A 21024-nucleotide genomic window follows, 5' to 3' on the forward strand; every position below is an offset into this window, starting at 1 on the left:
AACTAGATCCTGCATGCTGTAACTAAGACCCAGTGCAGCCAAATAAATATTTTTTAAAAAAAGAAACAGGAGCAGGATAGAAGTCCTCCTTTCTTGGCTTTCCAGAGATGAAGCATTAAAGATCATAACTGAAAATTTACAGAACTACTGTTTTTTTAAATCAGTTAATTTTTAATTGAAGTATAGTTACAACTATATGTAACTATATAGTTACAACTATATATTATACAACATATAATACTATATGTTTCAGGTATACAACACAGGATTCACAATTTTAAAAGGTTATATATTTATAATCATGATAAAATATTGACTAAATTCCCTGTGATGTACAAAATATCTTTGTAGCTTATTTTATACATAGAAGCTTTTGCCTTGCCCCTAACTTGCCCCTTCCTCCTTCCCTCTTCCTACTGGTAACCACTAATGGTTTCTACATGTGTATCTGGTTCTGTCATTGTTGTTCTTTTTATATTCACTAATTTGTTTTATTTTTTTAGATTCCACATGTAACTGACGTATCACACAATATTTGTCTTTCTCTATTTGACTTATTTCACTTAGCAAAATATCCCCCAAGTCCATCCATGTTGCAAATGGCAACATTTCATTGTATCCCTTATGGCCAAGTAGTATTCCACTGTATACACATGCCACACCCTCTTCATCCACTCACTTGCTGATGGACATTTGCTAAGTTGCTAAGTCACTTCAGTCGTGTCCGACTCTGTGCGACCCCATAGACAGCAGCCCACCAGGCTCCCCCGTCCCTGGGATTCTCCAGGTAAGAACATTGGAGTGGGTTGCCATTGCCTTCTCCAATGCATGAAAGTGAAAAGTGAAAAAGAAGTCGCTCAGTCGTGTCCAACTCTTTGCGACCCCATGGGTTGCAGCCCACCAGGCTCCTCCATCCACGGGATTTTCCCGGCAAGAGTACTGGAGTAGGGTGCCATTGACATTTAGGTTGCTTCAATATCTTGGCTATTGAAAATAAAGTTGCTATGAACATTGGAGTGCATGTATCTTTTCAAATTAGTGTTTTCTTTTTTTCCACATAATAGATACCCAGTCCGGAGAACTGCTGGGTCACATGATAGTTTTATTTTTAGTTTTTTGAGAAGTACAGTAAATACCTTATTTTTTAAAAAGAGAGTTTTATTGGGGAATTTATTCATGTTTGGCTTATCTGTAGTTATTTTTTCCCCAACAAATGAAATAAATCTTTTGATTTAAAGCTCTACAATCAGTATCAAAATGCTACTAAGAATCTCTTTGCTGTTTTGGCTAAGTTGTCATTTTGGAAGAGCAGTGGGAAACTACATAAGACTTCTAATACTGGAGGAAGTACTTCTGTAGGCTAGAATAAGGTGAAGGAATCGCATCAAATTCTTTGCATAGAGAAATCAAAAGATAAAAGAAAAGAAAAAAAAAGACAAAGGAAAACACAACTCTTCTGAAAGCCACTCCTGTTCAGACAGACAATCTTATAATTAAGATACAGATTTATAATCCTTTTCTTGCCCACACATATAGTGTAAGTGATATAAACCAGCCAAAGATGACTTCATTGTCTTGAGGACAAAGAAACTGACGTGGCTTAATTTTTATTAAAATGTCTTAGAGAATTCTGATGCTCTTTGACACATGTCTCCCCAGATACTTAATTTAACAGTCAAAAGAATTTCAGCTCTTGTTGCCACCAGAATAAAAAGTCTAAATTGATTTGGCTGTCAAAGTTGATAAGCATATTGCCATGTGAAAAAAATCTCTATATAGTTTCAACATTTTATTCAAAGTCAAATAGCAGACTTCTCATTGAAATTCATTTTGAAGCAGGATGAAAATTTACTTTTTCTTTCATTTATAAAATAAACAGATTTATTTCAATTTTTTTTTTTTTTTACAGAAACTTGCCATTAATTTAGCATCAAAGTTTAGTTAAACCTGGTAGATTAGTCAAATGTGTTTTATTGCCACTACTAATTAGAATCTCCAAGTGATAGAAAAATCAAAAGATATCATAACCTAGGACAAAGGAGTGCTTTTGAACTGTGGTGTTGGAGAAGACTCTTGAGAGTCCCTTGGACTGAAAGGAGAGCAAATCAGTCAATCCTAAAGGAAATCAATCCTGAATATTCATTGGAAAGACTGATTCTGAAGCTTAAACTCCAATACTTTGGCCACTGATGTAAAGAGCTGACTCATTTGAAAAGACCCTGATGCTGGGAAAGATTGAAGGCAGGAGAAGAGGATGACAGAGGATGAGATGGTTAGATGGCATCTCCGACTCAATGGACATGAGTTTTAGTAGTCTCCGGGAGATGAAGGACAGGGAGGCCTGGCGTGCTGCAGTCCATGGGTCACAAAGAGTCGGACACAACTGAGCGACTAAACAACAACAGGACAAAGGAAATAGGAGAGAGATAGTGCAAATAAAAAAAGAACAAAGCTTTTGGAAGCCAAAAAGTTGCCTGATATTTCAGAGGAATAGCTTACAACCTAAGCAGCTAAGAGTGGAGACACCGATGAGAGGTCTGAGATAATCTGTGAAGACTGACAATCCCTGTGTAAACTATCAAAAACAAAATTCCAAGATAATAAAAAATATGTATGCAAATTTTGAGCCTATGTATTTATACCCACTGTCTGACATGGACTTTCATTACATTCTTACAGGGATCCATGAAAGAAAGTAAGACAGTAAAAATGTGCTTTGCAGACAAAATGTTAAAAATTTTCGTGTCAGACAGATCCTTAGCTATGGAAGAGAGAAGCCTCAAACCACTGAACCATTTGGTAGCAAGAGCTAAGCCTAGAGCTTGGATCTCCTGACCCCTGTGTCAGTGCCTTGTGGGATCTCAGTTCATTCAGGCCATGCCAGTGAAAGCCCAAATCCTAACCTCTAGGCTACCAGGGAACTCCCTCAGCATCTTTCCTCTTCAGCAAACCGCCTCAATGTCAGTGAACTGGAAACACACATGAAGAGAGAGACCTGCGTCTGATGTGGTACAGTCCTCCTTTCATATCCCTGGGGGATTGGTTTCAGGACCCTCACAGATACAAAAATCCACGGATGCTCAAGTACCTTAGATAAAATGGGGAATAGAACCCATGTGCAATCCTCCATAAATCATCTCTAGGTCACTTTTGATACCTGATACAATGTAAATGATATGTAAATAGGATAATAGTTCCCAGGGTGCAGAGAATTCAAGTTTTGCTTTGAGGAGCTTTCTGGAATTTTTTTTTTTTTGGTGGGGGTGGATATTTTCCACTGGGGTTGGTTGAATCCACAGATATGAAATCCATGGCTACCGAGGGCCAACTGTACATACAAAAACAACATAAAGGTGTAAATCCTCATACCTGATCCTGGGTACTGGAAGACGTTCTGCTGCATCTGAGGATTGATTCCAGTGCCAAACTGCCCACCCATGTTTCCTGTCATGCCTCTGTTCACCATGCTGCTGCGGTTGGCCAAGGGCGCCTCGGGATTTGCTGCCAGTTGTGAAAAAGGGCTGGTAGAGGCAGGTGGGGTTCCTGGATTTGTACCATAGTTTGGTGGGTAGGGGAACTGCTGCGGAGCACCCTGAGGAAGACGGGGGTTCCCCATTTGAACCGGCAGTCCAGATGAGGGAGGGAGGCTGCTGCCAAAGCTCTGCTGCCTCATGAGCATGGCTCTTTGCTGCTGTATTAGCTGCCTCTGTCGGTGCTGTTGACTATACAACTCCCGCTGGCGCTGTGCCAACATCTGGGCATTCAGGGGTGGCTAAAAAAGAGAGAAAAAAAATCTTCCCTTACTAATATTATTATGATTACTAATCCTTACCTTGGAAAGCTTACAGGATAAAGCCTACTAGCTTGGAGCAACAGAATATGCAGCAATTATCAGCGTACAAGGCAAACTAAAACAGAAAAGGAAGAAAACCTCTTAAATGACATCCACAGGACAGAAAATGAATTAACCTCATTTTACATATTAAAGTCAAACAGGACTGAGAAAAGTCAAAGAAAACATATATTGATTAGTACTATAATATAAGCCATGAAGCCAGTTAAGAGAAACATGAAAACCATAAAGAAGAGAGAGAAAATGTGCTTGCTGATTTCTATCTTATCTGGCATTATGTTATTAGGGGACTTCTTTTCATTTCCACAAAATTCACCACGTTTCCAGTACGGAGGATATTAGTTTTCTCTTTTCTCATGGAGATCATTTATCCCACTTAACTTAAATGAATAAAATGTGATTATAGGTGATTTCAATTTTCATTATACTTTTATGTATTTTCCAAATTATCTATAATGAATGTACATTATCTTTACAATTAGGAAAACTTACAAATACCATTAGAAAAGGAAGAATCAGAAATCTAGGATCCAAGGCCAAACAAATGGTCACTTAAAAAGAAAATCTTTAATTAGAAACAAAATAATATGCAGAAATAAATGAACCCTGGTATTTTATAGCATTGTTGCAGTATGAGACTGCTCCAGGCATTAGAGTAAGTGTTTTAATAGCTATAATATTATGAATGATGAAAGAAGTGGTAAAATTAGTTTGAAGTCTCCTTTTGGGCTACCTTGAAAAGCAACACGGCATGTCAACAAAGCCTTCCTCAGAAAATGTCCATTCAGGTCGAGGAGCTGATTAAAGCATACAGCTTCATAAAAATGAAACTTGCCAACCAGAAGTACCCCAATATGGAAGAAACTGACATATGACTTCTTAACAGAAGTTGTCTTTATGTGAATTCCAACAGTGGGGTTTTGTTTCCTTATAACCAATTTCCCCTTGCATGAACTAACCACTGAGACTTTAAGGCAGAGAAACCCATGTCTGGATCCATGGAGACACCAATATCTGCTGCTTAGCAGGAGCTTCTATCAATATTTATCCTTTTGGTTAGTATTTGCCCTCAATCCAACTAGGTCCATTTTATGGAGAAAAGTTTGTCTGAATCCTTTCTAAAATACCTCATCTCCCCAGTTTTTGAGTTCTTGGCTGGGAAATTAAAAAAAAAAAAAAAAAAAAAGTGGTTGAGGGAATTCCCTGGCAGTCCAGTGGCTGGGACTAAGTGTTTTCACTACTGTGGGCCCAAGTTCAATCCCTAGAGAACTAAGATCCCACAAGCCACATGGTGCAGCCAAAAAAAAAGTATATTAAAGTATGTGCAGAAGTAAGGAGGAAAGACTATATCACACACTTAGAAGGCTACCTGGTTCTTTTTATGTTTCGTTTCAATGGCCGTGAGCTCACACACAGGATTGTTAAAACAAAAATTGGAAAATGCTGATGCTCAGACTGAACAGAGAACACAAGGCAGTTAAGATAACTAAGCAATGTGACTGGGTTTTGATCAGGTTTCAGGTACTGTGCACACAGTTTCATATCCTTGGCTTCTTATTACTGATACTATTCAGGACAGCAATAAGAGTTTTCTACTTAGTCATCTGATATCTAATAGCAATGACAACAATAACAATAAAACGAAACAAAGAACCCTCAGCTTTAGATCAAATATCAGTAGGGGGTATCACAAGCTGATTATAAATTCATTTAAAAAGAAAGCTAAAGTACAAACATCATTAAGAGATAAGTTCACAGACCATTTCAAAAACACCTAAGTCAACACTCTAAGAAACACAACTTGGGTTAGAGAAGTACTAACAATGCCTGGTTTTCTCACATTACCTGAGGTGTAATTTGCTGCTGCATGCCTGATCTCATATTGATGCCAACAGGAGCGTTTGCTGCAAATTGGTTCAAGATAGCTTGCCGATTTTGGTGTATCAACTAGAGAAAAATAGAACAATGAGATAAACTTCTACACACAAACATATAGCATGGCCCTTTAGAGTAACATAAACTTTTTATTGATTATTAAGACGTTTTAGTATTGCAAGTTTAGTAAGATTATTTCCCACATTTGCCAAAAGGTGGCAATTCCTAACATTTATCAAATACTTTCTGCCTGCTGCTGCTGCCAAGTCGCTTCAGTCGTGTTCGACTCTGTGCGACCCCAGAGACGGAAGCCCACCAGGCTCCCCTGTCCCTGGGATTCTCCAGGCAAGAACACTGGAGTGGGTTGCCATTTCCCTCTCCAATGCATGAAAGTGAAAAGTGAAAGGGAAGTCGCTCAGTCATGTCCGACTCTTAGCGACCCCATGGACTACAGCCTACCAGGCTCCTCCATCCATGGGATTTTCCAGGCAAGAGTGCTGGAGTGGGGTGCCATTGCCTTCTCCGGACTTTCTGCCTACAGGACTCTAAATACAGCAGAGCATTTAAAAGTAGAATACACACACAACATAAATATATATAAAGTACACACATGTATGTACATGCACATATGCCTATATGCATATATTACAGGTGCATGTATTCTATTTTTATGCTCTGCCATATTTAGTGTTCTGCAGTGTTTATACATACATATATATGCACACAAATATGTTTATCATGCTTTCTTTTTGTAATTTTTAAAACTCTTTATCTTGTACCGGGGTATAGTCAGTTTTGGGGGACTCCAAAATCACTGCAGATGGTGACTGCAGTCATGAAATTAAAAGATGCTTGCTCCTTGGAAGAAAAGCTATGACCAACCTAGACAGTATATTAAAAAGCAGAGACATTACTTTACCAACAAAGGTCCATTTAGTCAAAGCTATGGTTTTTTTCCAGTAGTCAAGTATGGATGTGAGAGCTGGATTTATAAAGAAAGCTGAGCACCGAAGAATTGATGCTTTTGAACTGTGGTGTTGGAGAAGACTCTTGAGAGTCCCTTGGACTGCAAGGAGATCCAACTAGTCCATCCTAAAGGAAATCAGTCCTGAATATTCATTTGAAGGACTGATGCTGAAGCTGAAACGCCAATACTTTGGCCACCTGATGTGAAGAACCGACTCATTGGAAAAGACCCTGATGCTGGGAAAGTTTGAAGGCGGGAGGAGCAGGGGACAACAGAGCGTGAGATGGTGGGATGGCATCATGAACGCGATGGACATGAGTCTGAGTAGGCTCCAGGAGTTGGTGATGGAGAAGAAGGCCTGGTGTGCTGCAGTCCATGGGGTTGCAAAGAGTCGGACACGAATGAGTGACTGAAGTGAACTGATAGTCAATTAACAATGCTGTGATAGTTTTACATGAATAGTAAAGGGATTCAGCCATACCTATATATCCCCCAAACTCCCCTCACAACCAGGCTGCCACATAACAAGTTCCATGTGCTATATACAGTAGGTCCTTGTTGGTTATCTACTTTAGATCAGGCTTTTTAAAACTCATTAATATTTAGTTATTTCAGACATATGCAATAATGGAGAAAAAAGAAACATCAGCCTTGGTCTTAAAGGTTGTGAGTAAAAATGTACACATACATAGGGAACACTCTCTAAAGGTCTGGAAGATGAATGGAAAAGTTGAGGTACTTCTGACTTGGAGGGTACCTGTCTGATGGGCACATATTTGGGAAAAATCCAATGTGATTTCATTAGCTGGAGAGAATTATGTAAGAAACAAATGGTCTGAGAAAATGGACTATTTATTTAACTAGAAGAAGTAATTATACTTTAGACCAGCATTTCCCAAATTGGTGTTCTAAAGAACATTGTTCTGCAGGATATTAATAGATGTGCCAGGAAAATAGCATGCTGTGCTGTATTAAGCATTGGAAATAATGGGTTACACAAGGTGAAACAGATTTCTTTAGTGTAGTAATTCTATGAGCCTTCAATTGGCTAAAGCACATTGTGGAGCTCCAAGAAGGGGATAAACTATGCAATTCATTTATTGTGAACCTTTTTTTCTGACATATAGCCATTTATTATTATTTCCTAGAACAATCTTCTATGGTACACTAGTTTGAAAGATACTGTCTGTATCAGGCTCAGGATTCCATATCAGAGGTATGCCTTAACTTTAGCAGGTAAGGAAACAAGCATCCTTAGAAAGGGTATTTCCTGATAAACAATCTACTGCTTTAAGGATTACTTGTTCAATAACTTGATATGAATAAACTGGTAAGGGAGATAATAATAACAATAATATCAACCTTGTTTTGTGTTGATATAGTACTTTATAATTTATAAATTTCTTATAGTCAACCTATCAATATCTTTTAATATCTTCATATTTAATACATTTAATAAATTTTAATACACTATTTACAAACTAGAAAGTCTCTGAAAGTTTTATAAGAGACTCCAAAGAGCTGTGAATAGTGATTAAATCTCTCGTCTCTAACAAGCTCAATTCTTAACTCTGGTTTCATTCATTTTTTGACTCCAATAATTCATGGGGTTGCAAAGAGTCGGACACGACTGAGCGACTGAACTGAGATTAGAAAACAAAATGACTTGGAGGGAGAAGCCCAATATAATATAAATATTACAATGATAACTTTCAGGCACTGTGGAATAGGATAAAACATTCAGAATCACGTCAAAAATAAAGATAACCAATATTATGTCTCTAAAAGTCAAAAAGGCTCTTAAAAGTCTGAAAATCTACATACTTCTTAAACTCAAACTTATCTCAGATCTTAGACATAAGTTTAAATTAACCATTAGTTTTACAAAGATTTATCAAAAAACTTGGTATATGCAAGATACTAAATAAAGTTTGAAGCCTACAAAAGTGAGTAAATTTCTATTTTCTGGGAATTCCCTGTTGAGGTCAATACAAAACAGTGCAATGAACAAGTTATAGGCTGAATATATAGAGATGTACAGCAGCATGGGGCAGCAACTAACTTAGCCTAGGACATGAAGGCAGGGACTAAGAGCATGAGTGAGCTCAATGGGACCTTGAAAGATGAGAATGCCAGGTGGCAAAGAGGGCAGTAGAGTAAACTCAAGGCAGAAGGAACAGCAAGTCCAAAAACTGAAGACACAGGGAATGAAAACAGGTGAAGAAAAGTAACATTGCCAGGAGTGTGGGAGTTGGGATTCCACACTGACAGCTTTATATATTCTTTGCATTGTGAGATAACGTGAAAATGAAATGGTTGGGGACAGAGGAAAAATGAGAAGTAATAAAAATGAAAAAACAACCTTAAAAAAATAAATCAAAACCCTATAAAATGGGGAGATTTGGGAGAATGGCATTGAAACATGTATAATATCATGTATGAAACGAGTCGCCAGTCCAGGTTCGATGCACGATACTGGATGCTTGGGGCTGGTGCACTGGGACGACCCAGAGGGAGGGTATGGGGAGGGAGGAGGGAAGAGGGTTCAGGATGGGGAACACAGGTATACCTGTGGCGGATTCATTTCGATATTTTGCAAAACTAATACAATATTGTAAAGTTTAAAAATAAAATTAAATAAAAAAAAAACCCTATAAAATAGGTAATTTTTAGAAGCAGAAGGAATTGTTCTAAAAGCAGCAATCTACAAGCACTTTCTGTTAAATAAAAATGATCTATTCCTACCCTCAGAAAAACTCTTTATTTTCCCCTTCCCTTGACTATCTGTGTGTACAACCTAATGCTGTGTACAACAATTTCACTCTGACCTGCCTCTTCTTTCTGATTACTAAAATTTTACCCGTTTTCCAGCAACTTCTTCTAAGGAAGTTCTCCTAAAAGGATCACCATGTCCTTAATCTCCCCTGAAATCTTAATTTTTCTTAGTTAGGGAGTTGGGAGGAGAGAGGTTGATAATCGTTAGAGCTGGTAACAGAAATTCAAAAGCAAGCCTATAAAGGTCTCATTGATAGGCTTGTTGTATTACTAAAGGAGATGTATATGGGGCTTGTGGCCAGTGGAAAACCACAAACCCAGCCTATGTGTATAAAATTCACACATGTGCGTGCACACATACACAATTCAGGCTTGCTGTCACTTTGTCTGTCTGAATGGATTTTTTTCCCCAATGCCTTAGCAAGAAGTCCTCCTACTGTAAACCTAAAAGATGATTATCTTGTCAAGAAGTTCTCAACCAGGGGTATTCTGCCCCATAAAGGACAGTTGGCAATACATGAGGACATTTTTGGTTATCACAACTTGGGGAGGGGCTGCTCTTAGTATCTGCTGGGTAGAGGCAAGGGATGCTGCTAAACATCTCCCAATGCACCAGAAGCACCCCCTTAACAAGAATTATCCAGTTTCAAAACACTAATAGTGATGAGGCTGAGAATCCTGATTCAGTCACCATGTAAATCATTGCCAAGACAAAGATTTCCTTAAGGAAGCTTATTCTTTTATCAAGCAGTTTTTATTGCCACAAAGTTTTGTTTCTCATCTAGAATTAAAAAAAAACAAAAACAAAAAACCTCTTTCTGAACCACAGTTGGTTTAATCTGCAGATGCAGAACCTGAAGATACAGAGGGCTGACTAAGTTTTGAATACCCCAGGCTGACGATAAGCTCTGAAAACTGCCTCTATCTCTTTATTCTTTGCATTCCTCTCAGGACCTGGTACAGTCACTATAAACATGTTCTGTGAAAAATTGAATACAGGGGAGCTAGTAAGTATTTCTTATTCTTGTGCTGTCTAATGATGAATGCCAAGTTATAACAAGAAGCAGTTTATCTTAAGTCATATTCAGAACATATTATTAATACTATACCCTCGCTTTGTTTCTCTTTTTCCTTCTCTTCCCTTAATTTCCCTTTGTGTCTTTTATTTCACACTAATATTTAAAAATTATTCCTTATTAGTCTACCATTAAAAGTTTTTCACCTTATGCCATCTCTTTCTCCCTTTCATCATCTTCCTCTTTTTAAGTAGCATGGAAGCACATTTTATATTGTTATATTTATTGAATATAATTTCATAATAATAGCGAGTATTTACTAAATGGGACTACATGCCAAGCACTCTGTTAAGAGCTTTATATCCAAGCTCTACATCTATTAATGGCTTCCCTGGTGGCTCAGGGATAAAGAATCCGCCTGCCGCCTGTAATGCAGGGGACATGAGTTCGACCCCTGGGTTGGGAAGATACTCTGGAGGAGGAAATGGCAACCCACTCCAGTACTCTTGCCTGGAAAGTCCCAAGGACAGAGAAGCCTGGTGGGCTATGATCCATGGGGTCGAAAAAGAGTGGGACATGACTTAGCGAATAAACAACAACATCTATTAATGTTATCTCATTTAGTCCACATACCACCTAAGAGGTAAAGGAATTATTTATTAGATTCTTTTTAAAGATGAGAAATCATAGGCTTTAATATGGTAAATAATTTTACTACTGACCCACCTCACATAAGGTTAGAACTAGAACTTGAAACCAGAGCTAACTCTATCATGCTGCCGCTCTAATAAATTTAGCTCCTTTTTCCTCTTCCTTCTTCTATTAGTAAAGCTCCAGAGAACTTCTTTAAATGCTTTTTTAAAAATCCAAAGCAAAACAGACATATGGCTAAAGAAATACAAAAGAGTAATAACAGCAGAAGCAACAACCTACATTCTGGGTCCCATTTCCCAGAGGATAGTTTTAGCCATTTGGGTTTCTAGTTCTTAATGATTACCCTTATAACTGCTGCTCATACAGTCCTAAATATTTATGTCATTACACCTGCACATTATTTGTCATGAGAGAAAATATTTATCAGCAGTATCTCTTGATGCTCTACTTTAGAAATTAAGCTATGCTTCAAAATTATTAATTTAATAATTATATGAGATGCTCATCCTAAATATTTTTTATCTCAAAAAATGGAAGTAAATTGCTTTGAAACTCTTGGTGTTAAAGGACTTTGTTATGAGCCAGCAGTCTTTAATTGAATGAGTCGCCCTTATTCTTATCAGAGCAGACTAAGGATGACTTTTTGTGTCATAAAGGGTCTGGGAGTGGACTTAACACCTTTAGTGCATTGGGTTGGCCAAAAAATTCATTTGAATTTTTCCACAACATCCTATGGAAAATCCACACCAACCTTTTGGTCAATCTAATAGCATTTGGGCTGTCTTGTTACATAGAGCTATTAGCACATCCCTTTAAAAAGGATCACCTGTTGAACAAGGGTACTCACCTGCTGTTGTCCTTGCAATCGTTGTTGAAGTTGAAGTCTAAGTTGGTTGGGTGCAGCTGGAGGTCTGTTTAGCGTCTGCCTGGGCTGCATGCCCATGCCAGGTGAAAAAGCACCTCGAGGAGGTGTTACTTGAACAGGCATAGTCCCCAGTGAAGGTTTTTGCCTGACCATGCCTTGGAAAGGGCTAGAGAGATTGGCAGTAGGCGAAGGAGAAGAATAAGGCTGGGAATAAAGGTTGGGTCTTTCTTCCATCATCAACGGTGGTGTTGCTTGCTGTGGTGGAAATCTCTCTGATAATACATCTAATCCACCTCCCTGTTGGAAAATAAGCCAGAACATTTTACAAATACATTTCTGCCAATGAATGACATGCTTCTCTATACAATTTTGGATCTGAGATCATATGACGCTCTCCAGAAGTTTGCTATTAATACTTAAAGGAATCACTTATGTAAGTTGCTTCTGAAATGGTGTAATACATTAACTGGGATGTTTAAAATCTCAGTAAAGAGAGATGAAAATATGGTTAAAATTAAGGCCCTAAATCAATGAAATAAAGCTAAATGGTTTGAAAAGAACCTCACTGCAAAGCCTAAGAATCAACAAATGTTAAATTGAATAGATTACCATGAGAAGTAGATTCCTAAAAGAGGGATTAATTTTTCTATGTCAAATATAGAATTCATGCTTTTATCTTGTTTGAAAAAAAAAATTCATAGCTGACCTAACAGAATGCCATAGAGCTACGGCTTTCAAACTTTTTGACTATTACTTATTGAAAGAAACATAATTTAAATTATGACCTACTGTTTGTGTATGTAACTGAAAACAGAGTTTCATGAAACATAACTTTCCCTTTTTCTGCATTCTGACAGTCTTTATTCAACATTATTCTATCCATTAAAAAAAATGCTGGTCATGATGCACTAAATTGATTTTTTAACTCCAAAGTCTCAAAAATACTAACCTGGAAGTTGGAATGTTATGGAACATATAGGCTGAAGTCTAGCATGAATGAAGGATAAATTAAGTCCTAAAATAAGAAGTAATAATATAAAATCTGGATTCTATTCTAGGGAAAGCTTCTAAGATTATGTTCCATAGTAAAAGGCTATAACTCTGTAGTTATTATGACAGGCTTTTTGTTTTAAAAGCCCATTATTTAATTATTATATATTTTGATAACTTTCACAAGGGTAAATTATAAAATAGCTACCATACAGTGAGAGTCATACGACAAAGTCTTGCTTAAAAATAATTTTCTAGCTTTTCAGGGCTGCATCATCTAAAAAAGGCCAACTGTAGTAAATACCTGAACAAGCTTGTCAATTCCCAAAGCTCTGTCTAGTTCAGCTAGCTCAGTTTCATCTTTTCCACTGAGGAAGGATACCAGCTGTTCAAGAAGGGCCTTCTCATCATTTCTTCCTTCGACTGTTGTTGGTGGACAGAGAAGTTCATCTAATTGTGAACTAATACACTGGCTGAAGAATCAAAAGATAAGAAAAATAAAGACTGATATAGCAAATAAGTATTCAACCTTAAGAATACAAATATACATACACATATATGCAAATCTAGTTCTAGGAAATTGCTGAGATTTTTTTAAAACCAATTCTTATGCAATGAAATTTTCTATACTTAATGTGCAGAAATTTATGAACATTTGGTATGCAGCTTGAATGTATTTTTCATTAGTTTGTCAATCACTGAACTTTGTTTCCACATTCTTCATGTTAGCTTACAGAAATAGCCTGAAAAATTAACCAAACATAGTTAAGAGAAAATAGTTTTTAACACAAGTAAAAAATAAAAATCAACCAAAAACTAAAAAAAAAAAAAAATTTAATCTAAATAAAATTTTATACTATTTATTCTATTTATATTCTATAGGTGCAATTAATTATTGATAATTGAACCATATGAAAACAGTACACAGTATATATATTACTTAACTTTCAAGGATGATCAAATCATGCTGATAACATGGCAAAAGAAATCAAACTAGAAAAATGTTCAGTGTTAACCAACAAATTGTTGATTACATGTAGGAAATACATAGTCTAATCCAATTGATATCAATTGATGCATAAAACTTAAAGATATATATAAAATTACACTAGTACTAACCCTACTTCTATAATGATAAGGATTCTTCTTTGGAGAAGGTAAACAAGGCTAGAGGTCATAATTAAGGCTTCACACTCAATGCTACCTAGTCACCCTTTGGTTGCTATATATGAGATGCACTATATGTGTTGGAATAGAGCTACCTGTGTGGATTAAGAAATCAAATTCTACTCAAGTGGGGATACTAAGCAGATGTAGAAAGTATGTTCCCTTCTTATGTATTTTTGCTCCAAACAAAGAGAAAAGCTGGACAAAATAATTATACAACTAAGAACTCAAGAGCAATAGAGTTGTTGTGCTGAGGCCAATTCATCTACCAGTCCCAGAAATTTTATGGTAATCAATCAAAGCAAAGTAAGAGATGAAAAATAAAGCTGCATACTATATCAATCTCTTGGTAATTAAAATATACACTAGTCTTGCAGTTATGCAGTAAATAAATCTGTTTGATTTGGTGTCCTCCCCCATCTTTTTCTTTTCATTAAACCTTCACCTTCCATTAATGTGTATAAAACACCAATACAAACTGGAATCTAGTTTGGGAAAAGCAGTTCTTTGCTGTAGAAGATGGTATCTGTTACTTGATAATACACAAAATGTACTACTCACTCTTCTGGCTTATTCTGATTTACAGCTGTCACTGTATTATTTGCCCATGGAATCTGATCACCAGTTCCTGGTTGTCCAAACTGGTTATCAATTGCTTCTAATTCCAGTTCAGGTAATCCTGGTTAAAGAAAGAAAGGTAAGAAGTCGGGATGTATTAAAACAGAAGATATGATAATATTTTTCAGAAGTAATATATTATAAAGTAGGGTGAGATTTCCCCTATAAAATACTACCTCAATGATACAAAGGTCACTTACTCAGAAACTTACTCTATCTAGAATGTGACATAATAACAGGTAAATGAGAAAGTGAGAAAAGTTCTTTGAATCAAACAGAATCTGGACTTCCCTCGTTGTCCAGTGGCTAAGACTCCATGCTCCCAATGTGGGGAGCCCAGGTTTGATTCCTGTTTGGGGAACTAGACCCCACATGCCACAACTAAAACCCAGCACAACCAAATAAATAAATAAGTAAACAAAATAAATGCAAAGAAAATGTGATGTTAAAGGTTTTTATACATTACCATAAGAGAATCACTTAGAACTTCTTCAGATATTACTGATTTTAAAGATGATCATAACAATTTCAGTTAACTGCTTTTTCAGTCTATACCCTATTCAGTTCAGTCGCTCAGTAGTGTCCGACTCTTGCCAACCCCATGAATCACAGCACGCCAGGCCTCCCTGTCCATCACCAACTCCCGGAATTCACCCAAACTCATGTGCATCGAGTCGGTGACGCCATCCCGCCATCTCATCCTCTGTTGTCCCCTTCTCCTCCTGCCCCCAATCCCAGTATACAATATGCAATAAGTAGGGACACTGCTACTGTCATGAAATGTTTGAGAGATGCAAGTAAAGGATAAAATATGCTCTACAAAAGGCAGAATCAGAAGCTAAACTGCACTGCAAACTGGGGCCATTTAGTAAATGGACAAAAAAACTCTACAGTGGTTAACTGAGAATATAGCTGTACAATAATGGTATGATAATTGTTGTCTATAATGATGACAAATGAAAAAAAGAGGTTGAATTATGCTTTATGATGTAATGGTAAAGAATTCGCCTGCCAATACAAGAGACACAGGAGATATAGGTTTGATCCTTGGGGCGGGAAGATCTTCTGGAGTAGAAATGGCAACCCACTCTAGTATTCTTGCCTGGAGAATGCTATGGACAGAAGAGCCTGGTGGGCTACAGTCCCTGGGGTTGCAAAGAGTACAATGGAAGCTGGCAGTATGTACAATTTTTTTTGAAAGCTTTGATTACTTCTCTACTACTTATATTAGGGAAAAAACTGTAAAGAACCTAAATTCCAGAAATTCATTCACTAATGGATTATGGTATAGATATTTATAACATGCTGATAAATGAAAAAGGAAAAAAGTATAATCCAATACATTATTTTCAGGAGGAGTCTATTCTTAGAATATTATAAAATTTCTATATATTAATAGAAAAAATCTGGTAAGCTATATATTCTTGGTAGATTTTAGGTTGTGAGACTAAGGATTACTTTATTTTCTTTTAATGTTTCTGATGGCTATTTGTAATCTTGAAAAGGAATAAAATTTATGTTAAAGCCCTAACTTCTAGTACTTCAGAATGTCATTATATTTGGGGACAAGGCTTTGAGTGAACTGATTAAGAGTTGTCAGGGTGGCTCTACTTCAAACACTTCAGTATAACTGGTGTTATAAGAAGAGGTGATTAGGACAGAGATGACACAGACAGAGAGATGACCATGAGGACACAGCAAGAAGAAAGCTATCTGCAAGCTAGTGAGAGAGGCATCAGAAGACAGCAAACCTACTGACCCTCCTCAACCTGAACTTCCAGCCTTCAGCCTGTGAGAAAATAAATGTCTACTGTTTAAGTCACTGGTCTGTGGTATTTTATTATTATGGCAGCCCTAGTAAACTAACAAAAACTAAAAATGCCTTAGTGGCTTAAGAAAATATACAATTAGGTAGAATTCCTCATTTTAATGAATGGAGATAAGTAGATTTAAGGATGCCCCTCAAACTTATTTAATGCTGCACACTGATAATTATTAACTGCATAAAACATGTTAGGCTCAATTAATCTAACTTGACTACATATTGAAATATACTCAATATTTAGTATGAATGAAATATAGGAGTATACATAAAAGCACATTCACTTCTAAATACAAAAAATTATAGCTAGCAATTGAACTTGTCTTCTCTAGCATGACAAATGATACAGAAACCAAATTCTGTATGATTCTGGGGGGAAAAAAGCAAAATACCGAACAACAACAATAAAAGGTGAAGGGAAAGTAATCACTTAATTCTTCTCATTATTTCAATCAGAAAGTTGGTCAGAGAAGATTATCTGAAGTTGTCCCTTTGCTCTGCTCCACACAATAATTCCTGTCTTACTCCATTTTCGAAATCTAACATAAACAAAATCATTATATTTAAGAGTCAAAGAAAATTTACATGGCTGTCTACCATCTAGACTTAGTATCATAGAATAGTTTATTTGACTCAGTAACAGGACATAGTATCTCACAGTAGTCTTGATGGGAAAAAAGATTACGAAAACAAGTTGGATAAAATATTTTCAAAATAAAGTAAGATTATTGTGCTAAATTTGGTGACTAGGGGAAAAAACCCAATCAATCACTGATTCAATTAAAAGTTTTGTTTGCATAGGCTATATACTTAAAAGAAGCTGTTTTTTATTCTAGAAGTCACTTTAACATTATAGGACTTCTTTTAGAAACTGACTTCTTTAAAAAAAAATTCAATTTGCTGGAATGTTTTACAAAATACACAATTTATCTCTTTATCCAAGGAATAAACCTACTACTTTTGGTCATGTTTGTGTTTCTGATACAAACATGAGTAAGTAAGTATATATGTTACACAAGACAGGCATAGTGATTTTTAAAGGGACACATTACTGTGTTTACTCGTCTCTGCTGGAGAGAGGCAGCTGATGTGGGGGTAGAAAACAAGCTATTAGGGACTCCTGATCAAGCTGTTTATTTTTTTAATAATCTGTGCAAAGGATTCAGCATCATATTTTCTCCATTTTAAATATGGTTAAAATAAAATCTTATATCCCCATTAGCCATAGTGATTTCAGCTAAAAAAACAAACAAACCCTTATATTATTAAAAAATTTAAAAACTCCTTCTGCACACAGTAGAAAGCATTGTTAAATCAAGAGAGTGGCTTTTGCACATTTTACTCCACTAAGAGTTGATTCAGCATCTAGTGATTCTGGTGTTCACAGTTAATTTTCTTCAGCTGTTGATAAAGAGATTCTGGTTCAGTTTTGTGTTACATTTGGCTGTTAACTATGCACAGCAGCTATAGTGTTTGACCAATTTCTCTATTATACAAAAAGAACTATAAATCAGTAAGATAAAAACTGAATAACCCAGTAGATAACAGGTCACAAAAAAGCACTGAAAAGTGATCAACCTAATTTCACAATAAAAGAAATACATATTAAAACTACACTGAGATACTTAAAAAACTCATCAGATTGGCAAAGATGAAAAAGTGCATAATTCAAACGATTAGAAAGGATGTGTAGAAAGAAGAACATTATCACCCTGTAAACTGGCATAAGAAAGGCCATTTGGCAAAATCCATCTATGCTTTGACCCAGCAATTCCGTTCAGAATTTACAGTTCAGATATACTCTTAGATATGGTCAACTATCTGTACTATGTAAGATTATTAATTATAGTCCTGCAGTAGCAAAAGATGTCCACCAATAGTCACAACACACTAAACACAACCTCAAAAACAAGGAACTAAAAATGGATTTTTAAAAATGCTGAAAATGTTTTATGTGAAACATTTATTTTTAGTTATGCAACACTCAGTGTATTACAGATTAATAAAATTTAAAAAATTTTTAAACCTCAGAATGTGTATGTTCACAGAACAAAAAAATGAGCAGGAGGTCATTCATTCACTTCAGTAGTTTTGCCAGTGTTCAAATATTTTTGGAATTCTTCTAGAACTGTCTTATCTAGTATACAAGCCCTTCAAGAAAATACTTCTAACTACATCTAACTTTGATTCTGATTTTTTTTAAGTATTATTCTTTTTGGATCAACAAATTTGGCTCCAATTTTGAACTTCACAAAACTTCAAAAGTCAAATCCACATTTAAAATATAGGAATTTGAAGACGGACAAAAAGACATGGCAGAGGTTTTGAAGGTACTGCTAAGAGAGCACATTATATATGTTTTGATCAAGATCTTTCTAAATTCTTTTAATGTGCTCTTACAGTACATTTCTAACAAAATTATTTAAGCCATGTGGTCACACTGCATGGGAGTACGTGTGTGTGTGTGCCTATAAACAATGTGTTTTGAAACCAGGCAGGCTGAAATTTAAATCCTGGTTCTGTGTACACTAACTGGATAACTTTGGGAAAGTTTTTATCTGTGTGTGTGTGTTTTCTTTCTTTGGACCTTAGTTTTCTTGTACGTAAGTAGATCTATGGAACATTTTTGGTTCATTGTGACAGATTTACCATCTCTATTTTATTCTACATCCAAAATTTTCATGGAAATAAAGGAAATTGAAAGGCGACAATAAATCTACAGCTGAAGGAGAGGTAAAAGAAGTAACATGGTAGCTGACTAGAACAATGAAAACAAAACAGATGGAAAGATAAAACTGATGGAGAAGTTCACCTAAAGTAAAAAACTTACATTAGGACAAAAGGGGAGATTTTCCAAAAGAGGGAGTTTACTCAGAGGGACACCAGAACAATTCCAGGCTCAGTGGTCATTTGAGCACGTAAAGGAACAGGCCAGGGCGATTGCTGCGATAATTAAAGGACAGCTGAACAGCTGTCACCAGGCCCTGCTCTGAGTGCAGCTGACTCTGGCATCTGCCCATGGGATTAAAGTGGTGAGGACGTGACTCAGTGTGGGAGTTCTGCCCAGGGAATCTCCCAAAGTGGGTGTGAGGGCTGCTACGAGGGATTTCCCTCTCACCAGCCCCGACTCCTTCACAACAACAACTGAGCACCAGGGCTTCTATAATCAGACGCTACATTCACTGCCAGAGCAAAAGGGCCTCTCACTTTAGCTGAAGAGACACTTTAGCTACCACGGTGTTTCATTCTAGGTCTTTTTCAGTATACGTACACAGACAGCCCTGGTTCACCAAAACATTCAAGAAAAGTCAACAGCAGGAAGGAAAGACGGCAAATTTAACAAAGAAACAAACTCTGAAGAAAAAAGGACTATTACAGAAAATGGACGAACCCTAAAGTATACCAAATTTATCAATACACAGATTTAAAAGTCTATCATATATACAAAAGGCAATAGACTTCTATGAAAAAAATTTCCATACACGTGACTGCTACAATTTAAAGAACTCAACAGACTGACTGAGGAACAGGATGGATATGGTTGAAGATTCAGTTTTGATCTGAAAAATCTGGTCCAGAGACTCTCAGAATATAGTGCAAATGGGCAAGGGCAAGATAAGTGTGACAGAAAAGATAAGTGACATGGCAGATAGATCCAGGAGTTCGAATAGGTGGTGAATAGTTCAACTGTCCTATGGGAGACCTTTGGGCACAAAGTTAAGACATGGAATCAGCCATCTGATAATGGAGTCTGGCTCGGGTGAAAGGTCGTCGTGGACAGTGTAGAGGCTAGAGGTGGCAGAGACTTAGAGGCTATTCTCTTCCCTTTATGAGTTATTATATTTTGTCCTCATCTTCTTTTTTCTTTCTCCAGTCCTTTGTCCTCTTTTCCTTTCTCTTCTCCTTGTTTCTTTCCTGTTTGCATGGAAACACAGTCTGCAGCGATCACCCTCTCCTCATTTACCTCATTTCACTTCTCTCTTTCTGGCTCTCAGCAACACTACAGCACAAGGTTTAACAGATTCTGGTGTCAGTTCAGTTAGTTCAGTCGCTCAGTCTGAATGGACTGACAACCTACTCAGATCAGTTCAGTTCAGTCGCTCAGTCATGTCTGACTGTTTGCAACCCCATGGACTGTAGCACGCCAGGCTTTCCTGTCCATCACCACCTCCCAGAGCTTACTCAAACTCATGTCCATCAAGTCGGTGATGGCATCCAACCATCTCATCCTCTGTTGTCCCCTTCTCCTCCAGCCTTCAATCTTTCCTGGCATCAGGGTCTTTTCCGATGAGTTGGTTCTTCACATCAGGTGGCCAAAGTATTGAAGTTTCAGCTTCAGCATCAGTCCTTCAAATGAATATTCAGGACTGCTTTCCTTTAGGATGGACTGGTTGGATCTCCTTGCAGTCCAAGGGACTCTCA

At 36.9% G+C, this 21024-nt stretch overlaps 1 protein-coding gene across 10 annotated transcripts in view; it reads right to left on the reverse strand.

Annotated features, from left to right (window-relative positions):
• The window catches only part of NCOA1 (nuclear receptor coactivator 1), a 220552-nt gene that overhangs the window by 25759 nt on the left and 173769 nt on the right, over positions 1-21024 (reverse strand). For all 10 annotated transcript variants that reach the window (XM_055540777.1, XM_055540779.1, XM_055540780.1 and 7 more), the window contains 5 exons: positions 14724-14841; positions 13300-13468; positions 11988-12302; positions 5699-5800; positions 3370-3772 (listed from right to left, as the gene is read on the reverse strand). In XM_055540777.1, coding sequence (XP_055396752.1) covers positions 3370-3772; positions 5699-5800; positions 11988-12302; positions 13300-13468; positions 14724-14841 — 1107 coding nt within the window. The remainder of the gene's footprint in view (positions 1-3369; positions 3773-5698; positions 5801-11987; positions 12303-13299; positions 13469-14723; positions 14842-21024) is intronic.

Source organism: Bubalus kerabau, chromosome 11 (assembly GCF_029407905.1).
Source record: "Bubalus kerabau isolate K-KA32 ecotype Philippines breed swamp buffalo chromosome 11, PCC_UOA_SB_1v2, whole genome shotgun sequence".
Classification (NCBI taxonomy): Eukaryota; Metazoa; Chordata; class Mammalia; order Artiodactyla; family Bovidae; genus Bubalus; species Bubalus kerabau.